This window comes from Diachasmimorpha longicaudata, chromosome 9 (assembly GCF_034640455.1).
Source record: "Diachasmimorpha longicaudata isolate KC_UGA_2023 chromosome 9, iyDiaLong2, whole genome shotgun sequence".
Classification (NCBI taxonomy): domain Eukaryota; kingdom Metazoa; phylum Arthropoda; class Insecta; order Hymenoptera; family Braconidae; genus Diachasmimorpha; species Diachasmimorpha longicaudata.
The window spans coordinates 4255270-4276246 of record NC_087233.1 but is presented as its reverse complement, the minus strand read 5'-3'; the positions used below and the strand labels follow the sequence as shown (position 1 = coordinate 4276246).

Here is a 20977-nt window from a genome sequence, read left to right as displayed (position 1 = left end):
ATTCAGACAGAATGGTATTGAATTTCCATGGAATTATCTCAGGGTATTTCCTTATGTTCTCAGAAACACCTTTGCGTTACGTAAGTGTCTTCATCTCGAATTGACCTGGGGATTAAAGAAGTTAAAAATAAGAATTGGGAAAAAAATTATTTTCAATTTTTTTGTAGAAGAAAAATTAATTTCGTCGGAGACAAATTTTTTAGGAAAAATGTATAGGAAACACTACAGAGAGAAAGAATGTTATTAGACAGAAAATTATTCGTGATGATTTTTTGGATAAATATTGTAAACGAGAGAAATTCATATTTAATTATAAACAAAAGCTAATGAATAAATTTTGATGTGAGCTAATTATTAGGATTTTATTAAAAAAAACTGACTCAAATAATGAGTTTATCGTTTAAAAAACCCAAAATTACCATAAAACTCAGCAAAAGATTTCCATTTTTCATAAAAAATAGAGAATAATTTCTTTTCTCCCCTAAATATCTCCCAATTATTCAGCACAAATTATTTTCAACAACCAATCAATGCAGAATTATCTCCAGACGTCTAGCGGACGAACTAATCTCTCAGTATAAATAACAATTCTTTGAAAAAAAAGAAGCTTAAAAAAAAGATCAATGCACCCGGACGATGTCTTCACCGGCCGTCCTGTTCCCAGGTCGGTGGGACTTTCGTCCGTTTGCAAAGGTCGTACCTCACGAGCTCCCGAGGAGATCAGGCTGGCACCTGTCCTATCAGAAGCCGATAACAAGTGTTTAAACAAAATCCCTGGACATTTGGACATTTTTAAACAAAAATCGGTGAGTGACGCCATCACGCAGTCGTCACGCGGACGCTGAGTGAAAGATAAATACAAATAAAAGAATTTTTGTTGATCCCAGAGACGACGGAGTTCAGTTTGTCGTCAATATTCATCGATTCAAGAGGTAAATAGAATTAATACTCTCCGTATTAATAAAAATATTCCACTGCGAGCGCCTCTTCACTAAAAAATATCAAATTAAATTCATAAAATGAAAATTATGATTCAATAAAACGTTCGAAGATTTTTATTATTATTAAAATTATTTATTATTACGATTATTCCAATTAATTTCTTGAATTTTCGATAATGAATAGATATTTTCTCGCTAAATAATTGAAAACAAATAATTTAAAATTATTTTTTACTCGGGAAATTCAAAATTGTTGATTGAATGGATTTTTTAACATTTTCCTAGTTATTTATTAACTCAATTCAGGATTGATAATAATAAATAAATTATAATAATAAATAATTTTTGGTTATCTGAATGCGATGATTAAAAATAATTTCTGTGAATTTCCCCAAATTAACATAAACAAAAACCGGTATAAATTCCTGGTAGTCATTCCCTCGTGAAACATAACGGTCATCAAGTATTCATGAATGATAGTTGACGAGAAAAATTCCAAATAACGAGTGTTACATTTTTTAAAGTGATGATTATTTCGTGTTTTCTCGGATTTTTTTTTACCATTTATGCAGAATGACGTCGGTCGCTGGGAGTGTTGAACCGGTCGAGAAGGAGGTCAAGGTGAAGGAGAGTGTGACCTTGGTGGTTGCAGACACGAGGAGTCCTGAAAAATCCACCAAGGACGCGGTGAAGGGGATACCTGGGGAACCAGTACCACCTGTCCCCACACGTGCCAAGAAAATTCCTATTGTCGATCCTGTCGATGTGAGTCCTGGGAAGGAGTTAATTAATTTTCCGGGAAAAATCCCATTGACCAAATTCTTGACGGAGTCAGTTAATTTTCAGAATAATAAATTGGAGTTTCTGATTATTAATTAGTTTGATTAGAATTATTCTAGAAATTTCAGGATTTTTTAGTCCTACAGTTGTGGGGGAAATGGTCTTGAGGGTCATCTGATTTCAATACCTTTGGACCCTCGCTGCGAATAAAAAAATTTCGAGAATTTTTTTTCCGTTTGAACAGAAGATCAAATGGTCCCATTAATTTGTCCCTTTTCACTAATTTTTTCAGAAGACCCAGCCACCTGTGAAGGTTCCAGTGCCCCATAAAATTCGCTCCAACGTTCTTCCAGAAAATTCGTACAACCTGAAACCCCTGGTTTTGTCCACCCATCTGGTCCCCTCCCTCCCAATTGAACTATTCGAACTAGTCGCCGAAATTATTGAACATTCCACTCAGACTCCTGTCGTCCTTATCCACGAATCCAGGGTCAATCGTCCTGTCGCCAGTGATGTCGTGGATATAGGTATAAAAATAAATTTGGTTTCAATTTCATTTTAATTAATTGACTAGTTCATTGCGGCTCGAGTAATCCATGGATTAATTTCCAAATTTGTTAATAAAGAAATGATTACTCAAATAAATAAAAAAGTTGAGGAAACCTCCTCATAATTCCCTATTCAATAAATTATTGGGAAAATGTGTTTCAGCTTTCTTGCCTGCTGGTCAGGAATGGAAGGATGGAAAACTCCTGCCAATTGGACTCGTCTTCGATCACCGTCTTAATACTAAAAATGACCCTGGAGTTTATGCTGATATCGTAGTAGCACAAGACATCGCAGAGAAAATTGAAGTAATTAATTTGTCTAAAGGTCCATAATTTTGTAATGATTAAATTTTCTTGTCTTTAGGATATTATTGACCTTCGGGGGTATAAGGTGGCCCTCCCAGGGAGGTACATGAAAATTGGAGGGGTGGGATTGCTCATGAATTACCTGAAGTCGAAAGGAGAGAATCCATCATTTTTTGGGAACACTTTAGGTAATAAAAAAAAGGAAATTACTTCTGCTTACGATTAACGGAGAAGGAAAAAATTCTTTTGCAATTACTTTTAATGAATGTTTTTGCAGACTCTGAGACCCAAGTGGCAGCCCTGCAGATGGTCGCCGGCAAGCAGACGGAGGTGGGGGTGATAGAAGCCCCAGTGATAAATTGTCAGAGGTACAGTCTTCCAGGAGTCAATAATCTCCTGATCCTGGAGAGTCTGGGGCCCCTGCCTCCCTACAAAATCCTGCTGAACCCGCGAGTCTCTCAGAAGACGTCAGATCAAATAAAGCGAGGATTTCTGAATGTTAAGTCGAATCCCCAGTGGCTGGATCGTCTAAAATCCTTCGGGGCCAGGGGATTTGCCGAGTACTCACAAGACAATTACGATGTTGAGGAGATAAAAACAGCTGTCACAAGAGTCGCCTATTACTAAACTTTTCGAAAAAAAAAAAAACTAAGACAACAGTTGAATTTTTAGATTAAAAGCAAACGGAAATGATTCTTCCAGTAAATTAGCAGATAATCGAAGAAGTTGGTCGAGTTTTTCGGGAGTACGACCAAAACTACTGGATTTAGACGAAAATATGAAAATACATTTTTTGTAGGCCATAAAATTCTGCATAAAAAATGTCCTACGACATTTTTTCATAAACCCTTTTATGATTAAGCTAAATCCAAAATAAAATATCCCATGAAAGTGAAACCAACTTAATCCAAAAGTTACAGATTAAATTCAAAGACTGCGAGATTATTTGAGTACTTCACACTTTTATTTTCGTAATAACTTTGTCCTCTAATAAAGACTCTAATCTACTTACAATTATCATAATTCTTACGATAATCCTATCCTCACAAATATCCGAAAAAACTCAACGTAGAAAAAAAAACTCTTTGAGTAACTAAACGAATTTATACAAATGGAATTTCTAAAAACAAAATTATAAACCTCTGAAAACATCTCTGGATGAATATAAAAAATATTTAGGCACTGCGAATTACCCCTAAAGCCCTGTACATGGCACGTGAAAAATGAAGAAACCTCCAACAGTCTTAGAACTCAGAAAAAAAAATTGGCACTTGTCAAATCAATCGAAGTAACAATCGACAGTTCATGCCACCTAAAACTTGGAGATGAAATCTCATGATGTCAATCATCTAGACACAACATCGGTGGATTAATTAAGCTCTAGTGATTATTTTTCAGTCTCTGAAGGATTTCAATTGCCATTTGTTGAATATTCTAGTAATAAATTAAGCACATAGTGCTTCAGCTTAGACTCACGCCCCAGTTTTTTGGAAATATCTCGAAATCTATTGAAGCCATTAAAAAAACCGTGATACCAATCTTTGAGATCTTTTCTCGCTCTACGAAAAAGATTACAACAAATTTTTCCTATCTCCCATAAATTTCCAGATAATGCGAAAAAACCGCTGGAGTCTGAAAGCAAGACTGTTTTTCGGGGAGGAATTCCGCCCACCGTTTTTCGCGAATATCTCCGAACCGGCAGAGCGAAATTGGGTGATTTCGCTCTGATTTCAAAGAGAAATAAAATACCTTTCAAATGAGCGGTGACTCATTGAAATCGAGTCACTACCTCCAGAGATATCATCCCTGTAAACTGCATCGAAAGTCCTGTCCCTCGTTCGCAGCTACATCCCCTCAATCCTCTCATAAAACATTAAATAAGGATTAGCACAGAGTACATCAGTAAGGGTGCTCTTCTCCACGACGTTATCCGAGGTGTAAAGCCACTGCTGAGGTCGATTACCCCTGCGATAGCACACGAAATGTCCAGTATCAACCCTTCCCCGATGTTCAATAACAGCCGTAAGTCGATATTTGTGCTTGCCCTGTCCACTCGTCTGATTTATCATCAGAACAGGAAGACTGGCCTGTCCATTCCTCTTCTTGGCCTCACTGAACGTAAACGGATCGAGGACAAAGACCTCCGGGAATATCACGACGTCGTCCCTCTTGACAGGCGCCCCAGAGGAGCCCCAAGTCGTCCTGAGTACGTGAATGCACAGACATCTTGGTAATTTTCCCATCGTCAAGGTCTTCATCGCTGGCGATCTAGTTCCACAGCCGTCGCACTCGACATTATTGATGATCTCACTGGTCACCAGCCTCGAGAACAACTCCCCCAGGGTGTGACGACGCCAGGAGATGCTTTCACCGGCTGGTGGCAGTGGCAGAGAGACTGTTTCCAATTTATCGTATCTCACTGGCGATCGCCACTGGCACCTTGTGCACTTCAACTGACTGGTCAAAAAGCCAGAGAATGGGTGATTGTCATTTGCCAGGGGTGGATTCACCTGGGGAATGGCAATAAGAGATGTCCAGAGGCCTCGCTGAGGACTCTCAGGTGACTCGTCATTTAGGTACTTCGTCAGAATCTCTGAAGACCTGGCGAGAATCACTCCTGGCTTCTTCGTGGACATGTGGGGAATGGATATTGTGGAAGAGATCAGGGGGTTGTGGGGGGTTGTGGAGGGATTCAGGGGCTTTGAGGGGTCCTCACGGGGGATGTCATTGCAGGAGACACTTCGCAGGGTTAATGGGTCGAAGGAGGGAGGGGAGGAGGGAAGGGCGTCCGAGAGACAGCCGCTCTGTAATTAAATGAAGAGTTTTCGTTTATTCGCCGAATTTTTGGGTGTTTGGGGTTCTGTTTGAGGGGGTGAAGTTCGGGGGGTCGTTGTGAGGGGTGAGAGGGTAATTCTTTGGTGTAGAAAACTTCGTGTGGGGACGAACTGAAGTGAAATGAGGAAATGAAGGGAAAATTCAGTTGATGAAAGTTTCGGTCCTGTCGGGGGGGGGGGGGTCCTGGGGATAACCTGGGATTGGCTGAGTGAAACCAAATGATTTTTTTTGCCTTTTGAAGGATTTTTTGGGAGCTTTAAAATAAATTTTAATTCAGTCGAATCGCATCGTTCGTTCGAGAGATATGGACAGTTTTAGATGGTTCATGGCATCGCATCTGTTCATTCTTCTTCGAGTTTGTCTTTTAATAGATGTTTGGAGTGAAAAAAGGTTGGGTAAAGGTCAGGCTTTGGAGACGGTTATCATAAGTGTGCAGGAGGTATCAAGAAGCTTTCCTAGATGAGAGAATAACTTAAGAATTCGCGAGAGAATCATTTTTTAAACGAAACAATAACTTGTAAATTATGACACAATGGAAATAATACTCTATTCACGACTAAAAACAAGAAATAAGCAGCCGAAAAAAACCCAGGGTCCTGTCCAACCCCTAGAGATGTCCATCAATAGCGTTATCAATCTGTCAAGCAGATCCTCAGATCCACAAAAAAAATATAACCTCCTGAGCCCGACAAAAACCACAAAATAATGGAGAAATGAAATGAAATTCAAGAAAAAAGATGATTAAAAAAATCAGGATCAGGTCCAGCTCCTGGAGATGTCCGTCAAGAGTGTCATTAAAGTGTCAGCAGATCCCCAGATGCATAGAACAATTTAACCTCGGAATAACAAATGAAAACTCGACTCACCCGGGTTGGTGTCTGTGCTTCATTCTGGAGTGCCATTAACATGACATGAAACAAGTCATGAGCATCCTGATACCCAGGATCAAAGCTCCACAGTGCCCCCAGAGAGGTGATGACCTCGATGGGAGCTACATCTCCATAAAGATCCTCCGAGAATCCATTGATCCTGTCCAGCACGAGAATTAAATTACTCGTGAAGCTGGTCTCCTTGCTTTTGGCTGCCCTCTCATTCAGCCACTTGAGGAAGGTTGGACATGCCCCTAGGGCCTGCAGAAGTGAATTCAGGAAGCAGGTGTAGCCCAGATTCGTTATTCCAGCCACTTGACCTTATCAAAACAATTTATCGTTATTTTCTCTCAAAATTTCTCCCAAAGTTTGAATTAAAAAATTATATTTTGGGGGCAAAAAAATGGGGTCAATGGATTGTGGGGATCTACCTCTTCTCCTGGGCCTGGGGGTGGGTCCCCAGAGGACGAAGGCACCAACACCTATGGCAAAACCAATGCCAGCAAAGACCGCCAGCCTCTCCACGTCCATTTCTCACGTTTTGCACCAATTTATGCCAAACTATTGTTTGTTTCCAGAAATTTTCGAGAAATCGTTCTTCTGTTTCGAGGAATCCTGGAGTTTTTTGCTGCCCCAGATCACATTTGGAATGATCTGAATGATTATGAGAACCCAGTGTCACATCGGGACTGCGGTAATTGGTGTCAGGGAACTCGAAACTGTTTATTTATGATTTTTCTCAGGACTAGATGTTCTTTTGATCTCTTTGTTTTTGTGGCTGGGACTAGTGAAAGACTAGAGTAGAAACTCAAATTTCAGGGGTTCAGACAACCCCAGCACAGCACTAGTGTAGCCCCCAACAAGAACATAACTTTGGCCACAGAAATCGACAGTGGCTCCTCGACGTTGGGGTGGGGTAGTTTCAACCCCTCCATATTTACTATAGTCTATGCTTCAGTTTGATCACCTGATTGACCCCCAACTGGTGTCATATTGAATGCTTTAAAAAGCTTGAAATAAATGATTAATAATGGCACTTGGAGAACTAATTGATATTTAAGAATAAAATTAGATATTAAATGAGGAGAAATAAAAAGAATAATGAAAAATCAGCCAGAAAAGTGAGGTTAGGAGAGACAAAATTGGAAAATGGTTTGAAAATTGTAAAATAATCATTGAAGTTCACTTACTGACTCGTCCAACTAGCCCCTAAAAATCGAAAATTCCAAGGTAATAATTTATTGTTTCTCATGTAACTTCATTTAACATTAACAATTATTGTACTAGGCAAATGGAAGGGTTTGTCATCGTAAATTGGTCGTTTGAAAGGCTATCAAGATTCAATTAATTGGAAGATCATTATTCAGAGGCAACTCCAGCGATGGCTGCCCCCAGTGCAGCATCACCAGAGTGTCCAAGCTCAAGGGGGAGTTTATACCAGTGTTGAACCTCCTTCTGGAGAACTGGATTACGTACCAAACCCGATCCATTCCCCACAATCTTCTTTATCCCTTTTTTCTTGAGGACCTCCTGGGACATCATCCTAGGGAAAAATCGAATTAAAAGATGGTGAATCCATCAGCTGATGGTATTGATCAATTTTTAGGTTCCTCATGATTTTCACAACCCACCCATGGAGATTCTGAATGACTCCGGAGCACAGAGACCTGAAGACCGTCCCCAGTTGGAGGGTGTCAAGGCTGATCCCTGAGACACTAGCTGTCTTGTGAGGATCGTGACGTTCACCCAGGAGAAGAGGCTCGATTCTCATAGAACTCACTGCCGAGTCCTCCTGGCCGAGAGATATCAACTTCTCCCAGACTTTTGCTGTTTAAAATGAAATAATTATTTCTATTTTTGTTCCTTCAATTATTTTGTTGTTAGAAAATTATAAAAGTAGAGAGAGAAACATTTAAAAATAGTGATGAGGAATTTCTATGGAAAATTAGTCTATTGAAAATGTTATAAATAAATTTCTAGCCAACAATTTACTGCGGTAAAAAAATTATTTCTCCTCACATTGAGGAACGGAGAACCCCAGGTCCATAGTCCACTGCTGGACCATCTTAACAAAGCTAGCCAGGGTATTTCCCCCATTGAGTGACGCAGCAACAGCCAAGTACTCTCCACCGAAGTACGGAAAGTACTCGATGCTCCCCAAGTCCCCAACCTCTCCCTTGAAGTCCGGATGAACATAGGTCAGCTGTGCAGAAGTGGAGATATTCATGACAGCCTCGTCCTGTCCCTTGAGAAGAGCCAGCACCGAACACTGGAGATCCCCCAGGGCGACTCCAATGGGCACTCCCGCGGGTATGCCAAACCAGGTCTGCACCAGGTGTCCAGCTGTCTCCCCAGCTTTCAATATTTTCCTCGGCAGAAGATTCACTGGGAAATTTCCCTTCTCCATTACCTCCACCTCGAATTTCCCCTCCTCCGTCAGAAAATACCCAAAACTCGCTGCATTCTGATGGCTCATCACCACTTCCTCAGCACCACTCAGCAAATTCACCATCAGATCTTGAACTGTTCCACATCTGTCGTATTTTGTCAATTTTTCAGGTCTAGCGAGTGAATAAAAACCCCACGAAACGTGGAAATTAGACATTTATTTCAGTGATCGATTATTTATTCCAACGATACGATTGATTTTACTTGTTACGGGCAAACCAGAAGAGGGTCGCACAACCGTACCCCGGATGAACGGGCAGATGGCTGGCAGATGGAGGCAGACCCTCCAGAAAATCATTATCACATCGGCTATCCTGCCAGGTGTAGAGGTGCGATACCTGGCCCTTATCTATCTCCAGTTTGAAAGTCTTCTCATTACCATGCGGTGGTGGCTGACATTTCCAGAGGGTCACTCCATGCATTTGACCGCAAACCCCAATTGTCGTCACCTGGGAGAATAAGAAATGGAAAACAATCTAAATATAATTTTGATTGAAATTTTTTGCATAATTTTCTCCTGTTTTTCCTGTTTAAAATTAATTTTATGATTTCAATTCATGACGATTATTAGTTCTTACCTTTTATTTTTTACTTGTTTTTTAAGAGCAAAAAAACAAATACAAATGTTTAAAACCTCAATCCAAATGTTTAATAATGAATTTATAGAAAAACCCGATTAATAAATTGAATAGGAGTGTCACAGGACGACTAACGTTCATCAAAATCATTTAATAAATTACATTTGTTTATATACCTGTTTTTTCAATATAAATCATGATTATTATTTATTATTACTTATGATTATTATTATCTGTATCTTAATATCGACTCAAATTGTAATAAAACAAGAACTTGTTCGTTTTTTGGGCTTTTTAAAATGAAATTTCATGATTTATTTGTTTATAACACTTGATGAACAAATTCTCCATCATTTTTTTACTAAAAATAAGTGTTTTCTTCTTGTTAAAATACGTAGAAATCACAAATTACGATAAACAAATGAAAAAATCGTAATCTTAATAAATGAAGAATTAATTAATTAAATAATTGAATGTTTGAATACCTCACCTGTCGTAATAAATCCTTCGGCAACCTGGAGACACAGCTGTGAACAGCCGAGAGAATTTTCGGTACATCCTGTTTATTCCCATCAATTCCCAAATCACTGGGTACATTTGCCTGAGTATCTTTGGACTGTTTTGCGATGATTTCTCCCTTGTTCCTGGAGTACACAACCACCTTGACTGACGTCGTCCCCAGATCGATTCCCAGAGACAATTTTCCCTGCGACATTTTTAATTTTTTCACGGAGATTCAGACAGTGCACGAGGACAATGCAGTTAGTCAGCAACTCTGATCTTGATAAGCTACTGCGTAATGCTCCTATTAGTCTATCAATTCTAGCTGTTACCCTCAATCTGTGATAATCAAGTGAACTATCGGATATGATCAGAAAGACAATTAAGTATCTGTTCAATGAATAATTAATTGCTATTTATTTTACAATCAGCAAAACGTCAACAATTTAGTCAGTTAATTCAGTGATTCTGAGAGTTAAATGAATTATTTTGGTGGATTAATTTCGACGAATTGCTGGTAAAATATTGAAATTGTGGGCTGATAAAAATTTCAGTGATTTGAACTCTTTGGTGATGTCAAAGTGTCAGACATGCGGGTCCTTCTCCCCAACAACTAAACCCCTATTATTAGAAACCACTCAAAAAACTCCGCCTTCAGCTGTTCCCCACCAACAGTCGAATCTATTGTTTTCCCCCGTTATCAGTTGATAAAGTCACCGAAGCAACTGCAGTAGCAACAAGCACTAGTGTACCTCAACGTCTGCCTCAGCCTCACTCATTCCGGGATCATCAATAGATCAATGACAGGAACAATTAAAATAACATCTCCCACTGTCCAATTACGTAACCACCAGCACTCGTCTCTCATCGGAAATCCATTTTCCTTTGTCATTTACAATTAAAGAATTTCAAGTTGACCTGCATGTCCCGGGAACACGTAGTGGGATGTTGAAATTGGTTTAAAAAAACAATCCATTGGAGCGTAACAAAAGGAGGGAGAAAACTATTAACAGATCGTTGGAGTTACCGACGATCGAGCTGCCACAAAGCTGCGAAATAAAAGTTCTGCTTGTAGCACATGGAGGGAACCACTTACTTTATTTATTTAAAAATAAATGAGAAAGTAAGGAAATATTTTAATCTCAGTACAAATGAAAAGATTAAGGGGAGATTGCTAACGCTCATGGAGCGGCTACAACGAATACGCGAATGCGAATACGATGGTGAACGTGCCTGTAAGTCACGGAGAACGTAGCAAACTGGGCTGGAGGCTTTTCCTGCAGGAGGCCCAGGAGCCGAGAAAAACGATTTTAGAAAATTCCCGGAGCCCTAGAAAAAACGGAAATCGTCTCACGAATCCAATGGCGCCAGCCAAATTGCCCTAGCTATGATATTTCCAAAGATATGGACGAAAAAAGGGTTGATCCCAAATCCGGGTCCTTTTTGCTGTAGGAGTCTCGGAAGCTCAGGAAACCGTAGAAATGTCATTCCAAAACTCTCCAAGACTTGTCCTACTAAAAATCGTTGTTGTCTTAAAAATTATTTATCATTGTTTACCTCCAAATTCTTGAATTAAACTTAGAAATTCATAATTCATTCCAATTTATCCTGAACAAACGCTGTTCATTAACACAAAGTTCTCCCCTCATAAAAAATATGTACAACATTATGAATTAATAATTATTTACAATCCCAGTCGAGCTGGCGTCTTCCTATAAGGTGCTGGTGTACCTGGTTCTCTGATTCCCGGAGTCAATATTTCTTTCCTACAAACAAAAAGCAAATGTCATTACCTCAACCCCCGAATCGATCAAATGAAATAAAAATCTGCGCAAATGAAAAGTAACTGAAAAGCCATACTTCCTGACAGAAGCTTGTTCCTTCTCCAGTTGTTCCTTCGCCCTGGCCTTCATCTCCTCCTCAGCCGCCTTCATCTGTCCCTCCATCTCCTGGAGATGTTGAACCGCCTGTCTCCTCTTAGCCTGTCCACTGCCAGTCTCCTTGACACTGAAGAACATGGGCCCCAGTTCTGCTAGCCACTGTCCATCAACAGCAGTGACACACTGCATGTACTCCTTCGCCGTCATCACGAGTTCATGATAAACGACATAATCCGGTGTGAAGCCCATTCCAAAAAGTGCAGACGTTGGATGAAGATAACATGGCATTCCGGTTCTGCAGTTGACATATTCACCAATTCCCTTGAGTCTAGCAGCTTGATGAAAATAAGCTGAGCATATGCACTTCCTGACATTGTCCCAGTCATTCCCACAGCTCGTCAACTCGAGCTTCTGCTGCTTGAGAATCTCCTCCAGCTGCTGCCTCACCTCCCTGACCTTTCTCATGGCTTTGGCATGAATGAAGTGATCGTTGCACCAGGTGCTGGAGTATCCATTGATCTTCCACTGCTGGTAGACGTGAAGGAACGTCAGATGATCAGACTCTGGCACCTGGAACTTCTCCCTCGCGGAATCAGAATCCTCCTCGCGTCCTTTGGGCCTGTAGAATATGGAGGGCACTGATAACATGGAGACGATGATGAGGATTTCAGCTGTGCAGCCGAGCTGAGACGCGACGATCAGCATCTGACACTGGGGTGGATCCAGTGGAAACTCCGCCATTTGTCTCCCCAAGGGAGTCAGCCTACCAGTGTTGTCCAGAGCCCCCAGGATCCAGAGTTGATACAGAGAGTTCAGGATGTTGTCCTGGGGTGGCGGGTCCATAAAATGAAAGGCCAGAAGGTCCTGCACCCCCAGGGACTTCAGCAGTAGAACAGTATTCGCCAGGTTGGTCCTCTGAATCTCAGGGACACCAGTCAACAGCAATTCGTCGAGGTACTGCCTCCTGGTGTATAGTCTGAAGCAAACACCAGGCCCTGTTCTTCCAGCTCTTCCACTCCTCTGGTCAGCGTTGGCCCTTGACACGGGATACACCTGCAGGGCGTCCATACCGATCCTGGGATTGTAGACCTTGAGCTTGCAGTAACCGGAGTCCACGACAAAGACTATTCCATCGACGGTGAGAGATGTCTCGGCGATGTTGGTAGCAACGACGCACTTCCTCAGACCTCCCTCTGACTTTTGGAAGATCTTCGCTTGTAGGTCTGAGGGGAGTTGTGAGTAAATTGGGAGGATGAGGAGGTCTGGGGCGGAGTCGATCTCACTGAGTCTCTCGTTCAGGGCCTCGCAGGTCACCTCGATGTCCTCCTGACCCGGCATGAACACCAGGATGTCACCGGACTTGGGTTGAAGGTGAATTTGGAGCACCTTTTTGGGTGGAAACGACTTGATTATTAGTGCCTTGAGTTTTTTGTTATCACTTGTTAGTGTTTGATTATTTATTTAGTTGGAAATGGACTTCGAATAATATTGATTTGGGCCTCAATTTATAATTACGAATTATTAGAATGTTCCTTATCCATTCGAATTGATTATGCAATTTATTAATTCACCCAAATAAAATGTGATTTTAGGCCTTATTTTGTTAATTAATTCACTAAAATTCATTATAATTGTTAATTTAATCTATTAAATAACCTGAGGCCATTAAAAAAATCTCCTCAACTCCGTACCCACCTGTTTCACCGCAGCGTCAACATAATCCTCCACCGGATTCTTCGCGTGTATCCTCTCCACGGGGAACGTCCTCCCAGGTATCTGGAAGGTCGCAGCATTCCCGAAGAAAGCGCTGAACTTGCTGGAGTCCATCGTCGCGGATGTGACGATGAGCTTGAGATCGTGGCGACGAGCAACGACCTCCCTCAGCAATCCAAACAGAACATCCGTCGACAGTGATCTCTCGTGCGCCTCGTCCATGATAATGACGCTGTATCTGTCCAGATCACCCTCCCTCAGGCTCTCCCTCAGGAGTATACCATCCGTCATGTACTTGATGACGGTCTCCTTGGACGTGCAGTCCTCGAACCGAATGGCGTATCCGACCTTTTCCCCGAGGGCAGAAGCCATCTCGTCGGAGACTCTCTTCGCCACTGACATTGCTGCGACCCTCCTCGGCTGAGTGCACCCTATCATTCCATTTTTGCTGTACCCATCCTCATGAAGATACTGGGTCAGCTGTGTAGTCTTTCCACTTCCCGTCTCCCCGACAATCACCACCACCGAATTCTCCCTGATGATGGTCATGAGCTCCTGGCGAACAGCAAAGACCGGAAGACTCCGTCGTTGGGCGAGAATCTGTCGATGACGACTGTCGGTGTTGTCGGACGAGCCCATGTGCCTCGCGTACTTCTGTCCGGCCTTGAAGTCCGTCTCCTCTGGGGCAGCTTCCCTCTCCTCCTTCCTCTTGTCCTTCACCCCCATGATGTTCCCCAGGTGCGTTCCAGACAGATCCCAGTGTTTTTTCTGCGCTCGTTTCCGCTCCTTTTGCTCTCTGTACGCCCGGACAAGAGCCGATCCCTTTCTCGCGACCAATGCCATATCAGACGTTGGATCACGAACAGGCACCACTGGCTCCGGTTGCTTGGTGAAGACAATTCTGCCGTCGAGGAAGGGGGGCACCACGTTGTGGACCAGTAAATGTACCCTCGCTTCGCCCTCGTCATCGGGATCGTTGTCGTGGTCGAGGGAACTGACCACTCCTGACGTCAACATTCTGTTCCTCTCCCAGAGCTCGTTGTCCTTGTTGATCTGCCTCTGCTGGGCGGACACACGTTTCTGGCGTTTCGCCTCCAGTTCCTGCTCCTTCTTCTGGGTGTACTCCTCGGAGACGTCGAAGTGATGCGCCTCACCATCGTCGAGCCCGTACCACTCGCGATCGAGCCTCTGCTGCTCCTCCTCCCACTGGTCCCTGTCCTCGCTGACCATTGGGGTTCCCCCAGATGGTTTTCTGTCCTTGTTCCAGGAGTTGTACTTGTACGACGGAGTGAATTCGCTCCTGATGGAGTCCCGGTGATCGCGATGATAGATCTTCGGCGTCGGGTGGTCCCAGCTCGATTTTCTCGGCTCCTCGTCGTCGTCATCGTCCCAGTTGCTCTTGGACGTGGGGTCGCGTGTACGGAACTGAGGTGTTCTGGGCTCGTCCTTGAATCTGGGGGTCGATCGAGAGCTGTCTGATCGTTCGGATCTTCTGTCACGACTGCGGCTTCTCTCCCGATCGTCTCGACGACGATCACGACGATCTTGGACGTCAAGACGCTGGTGGCGAAGTCGATCCTCCAGGCGACGCTGCGCTTGTCTGTTTACACCACCTGTGTACGTCGGTGTTTCCTCTGTGGGGTTGCGGTAACGACGGTCTTTGTGATCCTGACGGGAAGACTTGGAGCTGCTGGAGGAGCTGGAGGGATCCTGAGAGCTCTCCCGCCGTTTCTTCTCGGCTAATTTGTCCAGACCGAAGACTGAGGGCAGGGGCTTCTTGAATGTGTGATCCGAGGGCTTTTTCACTAGAATCAGACCCCCAGGTTGAGATCCGTCACTTCCGGCAAGACGGTACAGGTCTGGGGGGTCCGACATTTTTATTTTGATGTGTTCAGAGAAGATAAAGCACTTTCACAAGTTTCTTTATGGTTTGTTTATGTTTGGAAGAGGTGGACAGGTTAGGAAGAGACAAACGTTTTGTTTAGACTTTGTCACTGATTTTTAGGTTATATTCAAGGGTCACTGAGTTGGGGGGTCAGGTTAGGGGAGGTTGGGTGGGGTGAGAAGACGCTGGGGAGGGGAACACAGCGCGAAATAATCTGATTTTGAATCCTACAGCAGATTTTTAGTAATGACGGAATGTCTTCAATCGTCAATTACTGGAGATCGGCAGAGTGAATTTCCACGATTTTTTTTTCGTTATGAAGCTTTATTGTAAAGCTTTGAAATGAAAAAAAAATCATCCGTTTTCATTCGGTGGTTGTTGAGTTATTTCTCATTGAATACAGTCCACTCTGTCCCGTTGCTCTCCACAAAATCTTCACAAATCAATCAAAATCCTCTTATGAGGTTTAGATTTTACCCGATTGACACATATTTTTTTCGTGTCGATTAGATATGGATTTAGGGTAAATAAGGAGCAATTGTATGCTGCACAGATGTTTCCATTTATTCAGTACAGATATTTTATATTTTTATACAAGTAGAATGGAATAATAAAAATACTTATATTATACCAATCTTGTTGGCGACATCGAGTGCATCGTAGTCACGAGTCAAACGCACATATGCCTTTTTCTTGCCATCAGGCCTGATCAGGGTATTCACTTTAGCAACATCGATGTCGTAAAGTTTTTTCACTGATGCCTTGATGTGGTATTTGTTGGCACGTGTGTGCACAATAAATACGAGGGTATTGTTATCCTCAATCTTCTTCATGGCTGCTTCAGTTGTCAGAGGGAACTTGATGATGTTGTAGGCGTCCATTCTGATGATAATGATGGATATTAATTTTTGGAGTGAAAATAATGATTTTACTTCGAAGATGATAACTAATTTGCAAAGATGTCATCAGGACAGACATAAGTTCAGACATTTTGCTTATAAGAAATTCGGGATTTTGTTACCTGTTCCTGTTGGGGACAGACTTCCGCTGGTATTTTGGGTTCCTGGGGGGTCTGAAGGTCTTCGGACGGTGAAAGTGAACCGAGGTCCTGATTTTCCTCACACGGGAGCCATGGACGCCCTTCAAGATCTGTGAAAGATGAATTTTTAAAGGTTAATAATCCCTCGTTTAGAATATTTACCTGCAGACGACACGAGAAATAAAAACTAAAGGAAAAATTCCATTCCCCACCAGGAAATCAATTTAATTGAAGAGATTTGTATTCCAATTATTTGTTGCATTTTTTAGATTATGTGAGGAAGATTTCAAAATCGAACATAACCTCACATAAATTTATTTTTCATCATTTTCTCCTCCATGTGGCGTTCAAATTGAAAAATAAAGTCAAGTACCTTCTTCTGGACTTTCAGAGCCTTCTGAAGAGGTGCAGCCTTTCCTCCCTTGGGGGTCTTCTTGCCAGGAGCAACATTCTTGACCTTGGGCTTAGCAGTCACTGGCTTGGGTGCTGGTTTGGCTGCTGGTTTGGGTGCAGCCTTGGCTGCTCCCTTCTGGGTCTTGGCTGCTGCTTTGGCAGCGGGCTTGGCAGCCTTGGCTCCATCCTTGGATGGCTGTTTGGCTGCTGGCTTGGTCACCTTCGAAGTGGAAGCAGCTGTCGCTGGCTTCTTCTCTGCTTTCTTCTCGGTTTTTTTCTCTGCTGGCTTGCCAGCTAAATTCATACCAGTCAATAAAATCATCCGTATGTTCTCAATAAATAAATAAAAGCCCTCAATTGATTGAAATTAAACAATCACTTAATATCTTGGTGACAAAAATCACTAAGAAAAATGTAAAGTAGTTCTCAAGTGCTTCTAAATTAGTTAGGCAGTACCAAATTTTTTTTCTTTCATTAAAATTCATTAGCAGTTTGGTCAAGTGACTAAATGATCTCTAAATGATTGTAGAACCGTCATCTCACTTTATAATCATAAATAACTGTTCGAAAAATTGATGATGGGTCTGAATGACGTTAAAAATCATGAAACTAAGTTTTTCTATGACAAACAAATTCTAAAGCACGAAGAATATCATCAGGCAAGTCATTATGTCACTTAATCATCACAAACCTGTTGCATAAACACATAACTTTATGAAAAAACGACTACAGAAGTGTTGAATTGTTTAAAAAAGTAAAAATCGATCTCCGAACAAGAAACATAACCTCAAAATTCAACAAATACTTCACAACATTTTCGGCTAATTTTATCCCTAAAAATTAAGGAAAAAATATTTAAAAAGTATTGGCAACTAGCCCCACTCCTCTTTTGTTTATTAAAAAGTATTTTTTATGTAAATAATAGTCTCCATGTGACTGACACGAAGCACATGGTCTCGTCCCAAAAACTTCACTTCAAACACAAAAAAAAATGCAATTAATTCTGAAAAAAATGTGAATAAAATACCGAAGATCGATTATTACTCGAGAATTATAATTTTTTGTTGATGATTTTGATCATAATTATTGATAAACAATAAAAACAATTACCTGCTTTATCCGTGGGCTTCGGTTTGGGAGCCATTTTGCTGAAAAGGACTGAATGCACCGCCGGAAGTGGACTGACAAGTCACGACTGCTCGACTCAAATCAACTTTTCGGGTTCTTTTTTACCTATAGACGGTCACTATTTCATCCCCCACACCGGGAAAAACTTGAATGTGCACCTGCCACAGCAACCAATGTTGTTTTTGTGGTGAATTGACAACAGAAACTCGAGTTGACGGTGATCCGATTGTTGAATCCCGGGGAAATCATCAAAAGTGTGGAAATAAAATTGGAAATTTTTTGGTTTTACCGAGTCATTAGATAGTATTTTCAAAATTGAGGGTCAGGAATTTTGGGACAACTCAATCATTCTGGGGAAAATAATGATGGAGACGCGATCGGCTGTTTATAAAATGCTGAAGCCCGTAGCTAATGAAGAAAGACGAGTGAGTAATTACGTCAAAATTGTAATTGACGAAAAATGTTCCAAAATTTTTATCTTAAGTTTCCTATAATTATCAACGTAATTTTTAATTACCTCCAGGGATATTGTTGTTGGAAAATTGCATCAGCTGCGAATAATTTTATTCGTATTTTTAAATAAATTATTACGTTAATTTAATTGAATGAATAATAGGAAATTAAGAAAAGAGTAAAGCTGGTCAAGGAAAAGAGATGAAACGAAGCTTCCGATTTCTGTCAATAACTCTTGATCGCATGATGCGATTCAGATGAGTCACATCTCATTTCAAAGACCAGAAATTTTCCTTCAAAATGAAAAAAAAGTCGGATAATTTAACTCTGCCGATTTCGAGATATTCACGATTAAAAATATCGCTCTGTTTTGGGAGCTGTACAAAAAAATAAGGCAATTTGTCGCAATTTGGTATTGTAAATTTGTAATTGATTTTGTAATTTTATTTTCAGATTTCAAATTGGCCTCCGCCATTTTCCGGCTCAATAACGCCTTATAAGGAGCGTGAATTTAATAATCTAGTCCTTCAGGCGTGTTCATCGGCATCAACAGCCCCAAGAATCGCCAAAGTAATAGTTCTGGGTGACGTGGCGGTTGGAAAAACGTCTCTCGTGAATCGGTAATTTACAATAAAAATAGTAAACAATTATTCATTTCTTATAAAAATCCCGAAATAATTTGAAACGGTTCCCAAACAAATAAAAATGTTAATCAATGTTCAAAGATGCGAAGTAAACCCTAGAAACGGACACCATCTTGATGGAAATGGCGTCATTCTCACCTGGCATTTTCAAACATTATTAACAATTGCATATCCCCATCAGGTGACCTTGAACTTGCTCTATTCCATTCATCTAGAGTGAACAAATTTTTTAAGCCTTCCGACAAATTTTTTTATTCTCTTTTGGCTAGAAATTCTTGACTCAAAGATTTTCCCAAAGTCCACCATTTTTTATAGATCACTTTTGATCATTTGTTCTATTGTTCCCTGTGCGGGTCTTCTAATTAATTATTTACGTTTATTGGACATTAATTTTTCAGATTCTGTCATAAAAAATTTGACAATAACTACAAGGCAACGATCGGAGTGGACTTTGAAGTCGAGCGTTTTGACATTCTTGGAGTTCCCTTTAACCTTCAAATGTAATTCTACAGTCAAATTCTCTATAAGTTATTAATAACAATTGAATCAATTGGATTAATTTATGTCTAGATGGGACACAGCGGGTCAGGAACGATTCAAATGCATTGCAGCGTCTTATTACAGAGGTGCCAATGGTAAGATGTCAAATTACTAAAATTGGCTAATCAACACAAATTAATTTTTTTTGTTAAGTGATAATGATAGTCTTCGATCTGGGGAGTTTGTTCACCCTGTCCCACGCTAAACAATGGCTCGAGGAGGCGTTGAAGAGTAATACGGGGCCTTGTCACATCTTCTTGGTGGGAACAAAGAGGGATTTGCTGGTAAATAATCAGCCATTCAACAATTTAATATTTTTGAGGTTAAAAAAATAGGAACTTCCAACATGGCGACGCTCCACCTCGTAGTTTCAAATATTTTTTAAAATTATTCATCTCTTCCAGATTATTCTCAACTTGCTTTGACACATTTCTATGGAATGAATCAATTTTTTAAACAATTTTTCAAAATTTTTCCGTTTTTTTTTGACTGAAAATTCGCGGCGCAATTTTTTTTTGAATTCATTGTTTTTCTCCCAGGGAAAATACAATAGGGTAAAAATTGGGTTTTTGTTTGAAGTCGAATCAAGTTTATGAGATAATCGAGAGACGGGCGGAAGCAGTTGCTGAGGCTATGGCGGCCGAGTACTGGGCGGTGTCGGCGAAGACTGGTGATGGTATTCCTGAGCTATTCTCTCGTATCGCTGGACTATCTTTTGAAGCAACTGTTTTGAGAGAAATTAAATCCTCGAGGAGGGAACCTGTGACTGTTGGGTCAGACTTGATAAGTGAGTGACGCTCGAGGTTCCCAATGACCAGCCATAATTGTAAAAAGCGAAACTAATGACGCAAACATTGTTTTAGGTCTTAAACGTCATCCGGAGATAGAGAAGAAGGAGAAGAGGCTGCCAAAATGGTTAAGATGCGCCCCTTAAATACCAGAGAATGTACTATTAACTCCCCGATTTTCTATTTTACCCTAGTGACTTAATTTCCATTTTAATCTAGTCAAAAATATTTTTTACGATTTAATTTCAATAAAAAAACGTATCATAAATTATTATTTCTCAAATTGAGAATTGATTTCATTAAAAAAATCGTTTTACCCCACTATCAAAAAAAACCCTTCGCAATTTTGATTTTCAAAATTTCAAATCGTAGGATATCTAAAGACCGACAGGACCAAACCCAAAATTTTCTCCCTAAAAAAATTTCTCCATCTTCTCAATAGAACCCTCTTTTCTCCCCCTCCAGCCCCTTTCAGCACACCACAAAATGGCGGAGTGCAAGTTGTCCCATCCATTCACCAAAGAAATTATCCCACCCAAACAAAAAATGAAAAAAAAAAATTCTAAATATTCCCCCACCCATTTTCCATCATTTCATCCCCCTAAAAAATGTCGAATAAAATATTTCAAAAAATCGTGAATATTCCCGCCAATGATTATCGCCACCATCCCCCCCTCACAAAATGGCGGAGTGCGATCGCATCCGTTC

The 20977-nt window shown here is 41.0% G+C and overlaps 6 protein-coding genes and 1 long non-coding RNA gene across 9 annotated transcripts; 3 read left to right on the top strand and 4 right to left on the bottom strand.

Annotated features, from left to right (window-relative positions):
- Positions 1-723: 723 nt before the first annotated feature.
- On the top strand, positions 724-3589 carry LOC135165705 (uncharacterized). 2 transcript variants are annotated; one of them, XM_064127263.1, is made up of 7 exons: positions 724-806; positions 888-932; positions 1514-1706; positions 2014-2248; positions 2433-2575; positions 2634-2763; positions 2853-3589. In XM_064127263.1, exons 3-7 carry the CDS (start codon positions 1515-1517, stop codon positions 3200-3202), a joined length of 1050 nt encoding a protein of 349 aa, XP_063983333.1. In that variant the 5' UTR covers positions 724-806; positions 888-932; position 1514; the 3' UTR covers positions 3203-3589. The 2 variants fall into 2 exon arrangements, with proteins under 2 accessions (XP_063983333.1, XP_063983332.1); XM_064127262.1 differs by having other exon boundaries at positions 761-932.
- Positions 3518-7052, bottom strand: LOC135165701 (ubiquitin carboxyl-terminal hydrolase 30 homolog). The gene is made up of 3 exons (XM_064127247.1): positions 6711-7052; positions 6277-6599; positions 3518-5379 (listed from the first exon to the last, which is right to left on the bottom strand). Exons 1-3 carry the CDS (start codon positions 6808-6810, stop codon positions 4420-4422), a joined length of 1383 nt encoding a protein of 460 aa, XP_063983317.1. The 5' UTR covers positions 6811-7052; the 3' UTR covers positions 3518-4419.
- A 184-nt stretch (positions 7053-7236) lies between these two features.
- On the top strand, positions 7237-8266 carry LOC135165711 (uncharacterized). The gene is made up of 2 exons (XR_010299557.1): positions 7237-7509; positions 7567-8266. It is a non-coding gene; the product is annotated as an uncharacterized LOC135165711 (long non-coding RNA).
- On the bottom strand, positions 7503-10528 carry LOC135165700 (sedoheptulokinase-like). Its single transcript, XM_064127245.1, has 5 exons — positions 9796-10528; positions 8932-9176; positions 8299-8840; positions 7911-8106; positions 7503-7822 (listed from the first exon to the last, which is right to left on the bottom strand). Exons 1-5 carry the CDS (start codon positions 10018-10020, stop codon positions 7639-7641), a joined length of 1392 nt encoding a protein of 463 aa, XP_063983315.1. The 5' UTR covers positions 10021-10528; the 3' UTR covers positions 7503-7638.
- A 53-nt stretch (positions 10529-10581) lies between these two features.
- LOC135165691 (pre-mRNA-splicing factor ATP-dependent RNA helicase PRP16) lies at positions 10582-15421 on the bottom strand. Of its 2 annotated transcripts, XR_010299556.1 has the most exons (5): positions 13382-15421; positions 11667-13072; positions 11495-11572; positions 11040-11320; positions 10582-10855 (listed from the first exon to the last, which is right to left on the bottom strand). XR_010299556.1 is itself a non-coding variant. In XM_064127222.1 (4 exons), the coding sequence occupies exons 1-4, from the start codon at positions 15272-15274 to the stop codon at positions 11272-11274; spliced, it is 3426 nt and encodes a 1141-aa protein (XP_063983292.1). In that variant the 5' UTR covers positions 15275-15421; the 3' UTR covers positions 10875-11271. The 2 variants fall into 2 exon arrangements, 1 of the variants encoding a protein (XP_063983292.1); XM_064127222.1 differs by lacking the exon at positions 10582-10855 and having other exon boundaries at positions 10875-11320.
- A 401-nt stretch (positions 15422-15822) lies between these two features.
- Positions 15823-17987, bottom strand: LOC135165708 (large ribosomal subunit protein uL23). The gene is made up of 4 exons (XM_064127266.1): positions 17827-17987; positions 16697-17010; positions 16306-16433; positions 15823-16166 (listed from the first exon to the last, which is right to left on the bottom strand). The coding sequence occupies exons 1-4, from the start codon at positions 17858-17860 to the stop codon at positions 15905-15907; spliced, it is 738 nt and encodes a 245-aa protein (XP_063983336.1). The 5' UTR covers positions 17861-17987; the 3' UTR covers positions 15823-15904.
- Positions 17988-18049: 62 nt separating this feature from the next.
- LOC135165707 (ras-related protein Rab-36) lies at positions 18050-20955 on the top strand. Its single transcript, XM_064127265.1, has 7 exons — positions 18050-18269; positions 18751-18917; positions 19340-19441; positions 19512-19576; positions 19635-19765; positions 20061-20268; positions 20345-20955. The coding sequence occupies exons 1-7, from the start codon at positions 18207-18209 to the stop codon at positions 20413-20415; spliced, it is 807 nt and encodes a 268-aa protein (XP_063983335.1). The 5' UTR covers positions 18050-18206; the 3' UTR covers positions 20416-20955.
- The last annotated feature ends 22 nt before the right edge of the window (positions 20956-20977 follow it).

Excerpts from the sequence above, each read along its gene's own strand:
- LOC135165705 (XM_064127263.1), top strand. The coding sequence starts at position 1,515 with ATGACGTCGGTCGCTGGGAGTGTTGAACCGGTCGAGAAGGAGGTCAAG. Across the intron at positions 2,249-2,432 it reads CAGTGATGTCGTGGATATAG|CTTTCTTGCCTGCTGGTCAG; the intron begins GTATAAAAATAA and ends AATGTGTTTCAG. Across the intron at positions 2,764-2,852 it reads ATTTTTTGGGAACACTTTAG|ACTCTGAGACCCAAGTGGCA; the intron begins GTAATAAAAAAA and ends ATGTTTTTGCAG.
- LOC135165701 (XM_064127247.1), bottom strand. The coding sequence starts at position 6,810 with ATGGACGTGGAGAGGCTGGCGGTCTTTGCTGGCATTGGTTTTGCCATA. Across the intron at positions 6,600-6,710 it reads CCCCAGGCCCAGGAGAAGAG|GTCAAGTGGCTGGAATAACG; the intron begins GTAGATCCCCAC and ends TGTTTTGATAAG. Across the intron at positions 5,380-6,276 it reads AAGCACAGACACCAACCCGG|AGCGGCTGTCTCTCGGACGC; the intron begins GTGAGTCGAGTT and ends ATTTAATTACAG.
- LOC135165700 (XM_064127245.1), bottom strand. The coding sequence starts at position 10,020 with ATGTCGCAGGGAAAATTGTCTCTGGGAATCGATCTGGGGACGACGTCA. Across the intron at positions 8,841-8,931 it reads TTCTGGTTTGCCCGTAACAA|ACCTGAAAAATTGACAAAAT; the intron begins GTAAAATCAATC and ends TTCACTCGCTAG. Across the intron at positions 8,107-8,298 it reads GGGGTTCTCCGTTCCTCAAT|CAAAAGTCTGGGAGAAGTTG; the intron begins GTGAGGAGAAAT and ends CATTTTAAACAG.
- LOC135165691 (XM_064127222.1), bottom strand. The coding sequence starts at position 15,274 with ATGTCGGACCCCCCAGACCTGTACCGTCTTGCCGGAAGTGACGGATCT. Across the intron at positions 13,073-13,381 it reads TTGACGCTGCGGTGAAACAG|GTGCTCCAAATTCACCTTCA; the intron begins GTGGGTACGGAG and ends CCACCCAAAAAG. Across the intron at positions 11,573-11,666 it reads GAACAAGCTTCTGTCAGGAA|GAAAGAAATATTGACTCCGG; the intron begins GTATGGCTTTTC and ends TTTTGTTTGTAG.
- LOC135165708 (XM_064127266.1), bottom strand. The coding sequence starts at position 17,860 with ATGGCTCCCAAACCGAAGCCCACGGATAAAGCAG. Across the intron at positions 17,011-17,826 it reads GAAGCCCACGGATAAAGCAG|CTGGCAAGCCAGCAGAGAAA; the intron begins GTAATTGTTTTT and ends GTATGAATTTAG. Across the intron at positions 16,167-16,305 it reads TCTGTCCCCAACAGGAACAG|AATGGACGCCTACAACATCA; the intron begins GTAACAAAATCC and ends CATTATCATCAG.
- LOC135165707 (XM_064127265.1), top strand. The coding sequence starts at position 18,207 with ATGATGGAGACGCGATCGGCTGTTTATAAAATGCTGAAGCCCGTAGCT. Across the intron at positions 19,442-19,511 it reads GTTCCCTTTAACCTTCAAAT|ATGGGACACAGCGGGTCAGG; the intron begins GTAATTCTACAG and ends ATTTATGTCTAG. Across the intron at positions 20,269-20,344 it reads TGTTGGGTCAGACTTGATAA|GTCTTAAACGTCATCCGGAG; the intron begins GTGAGTGACGCT and ends ACATTGTTTTAG.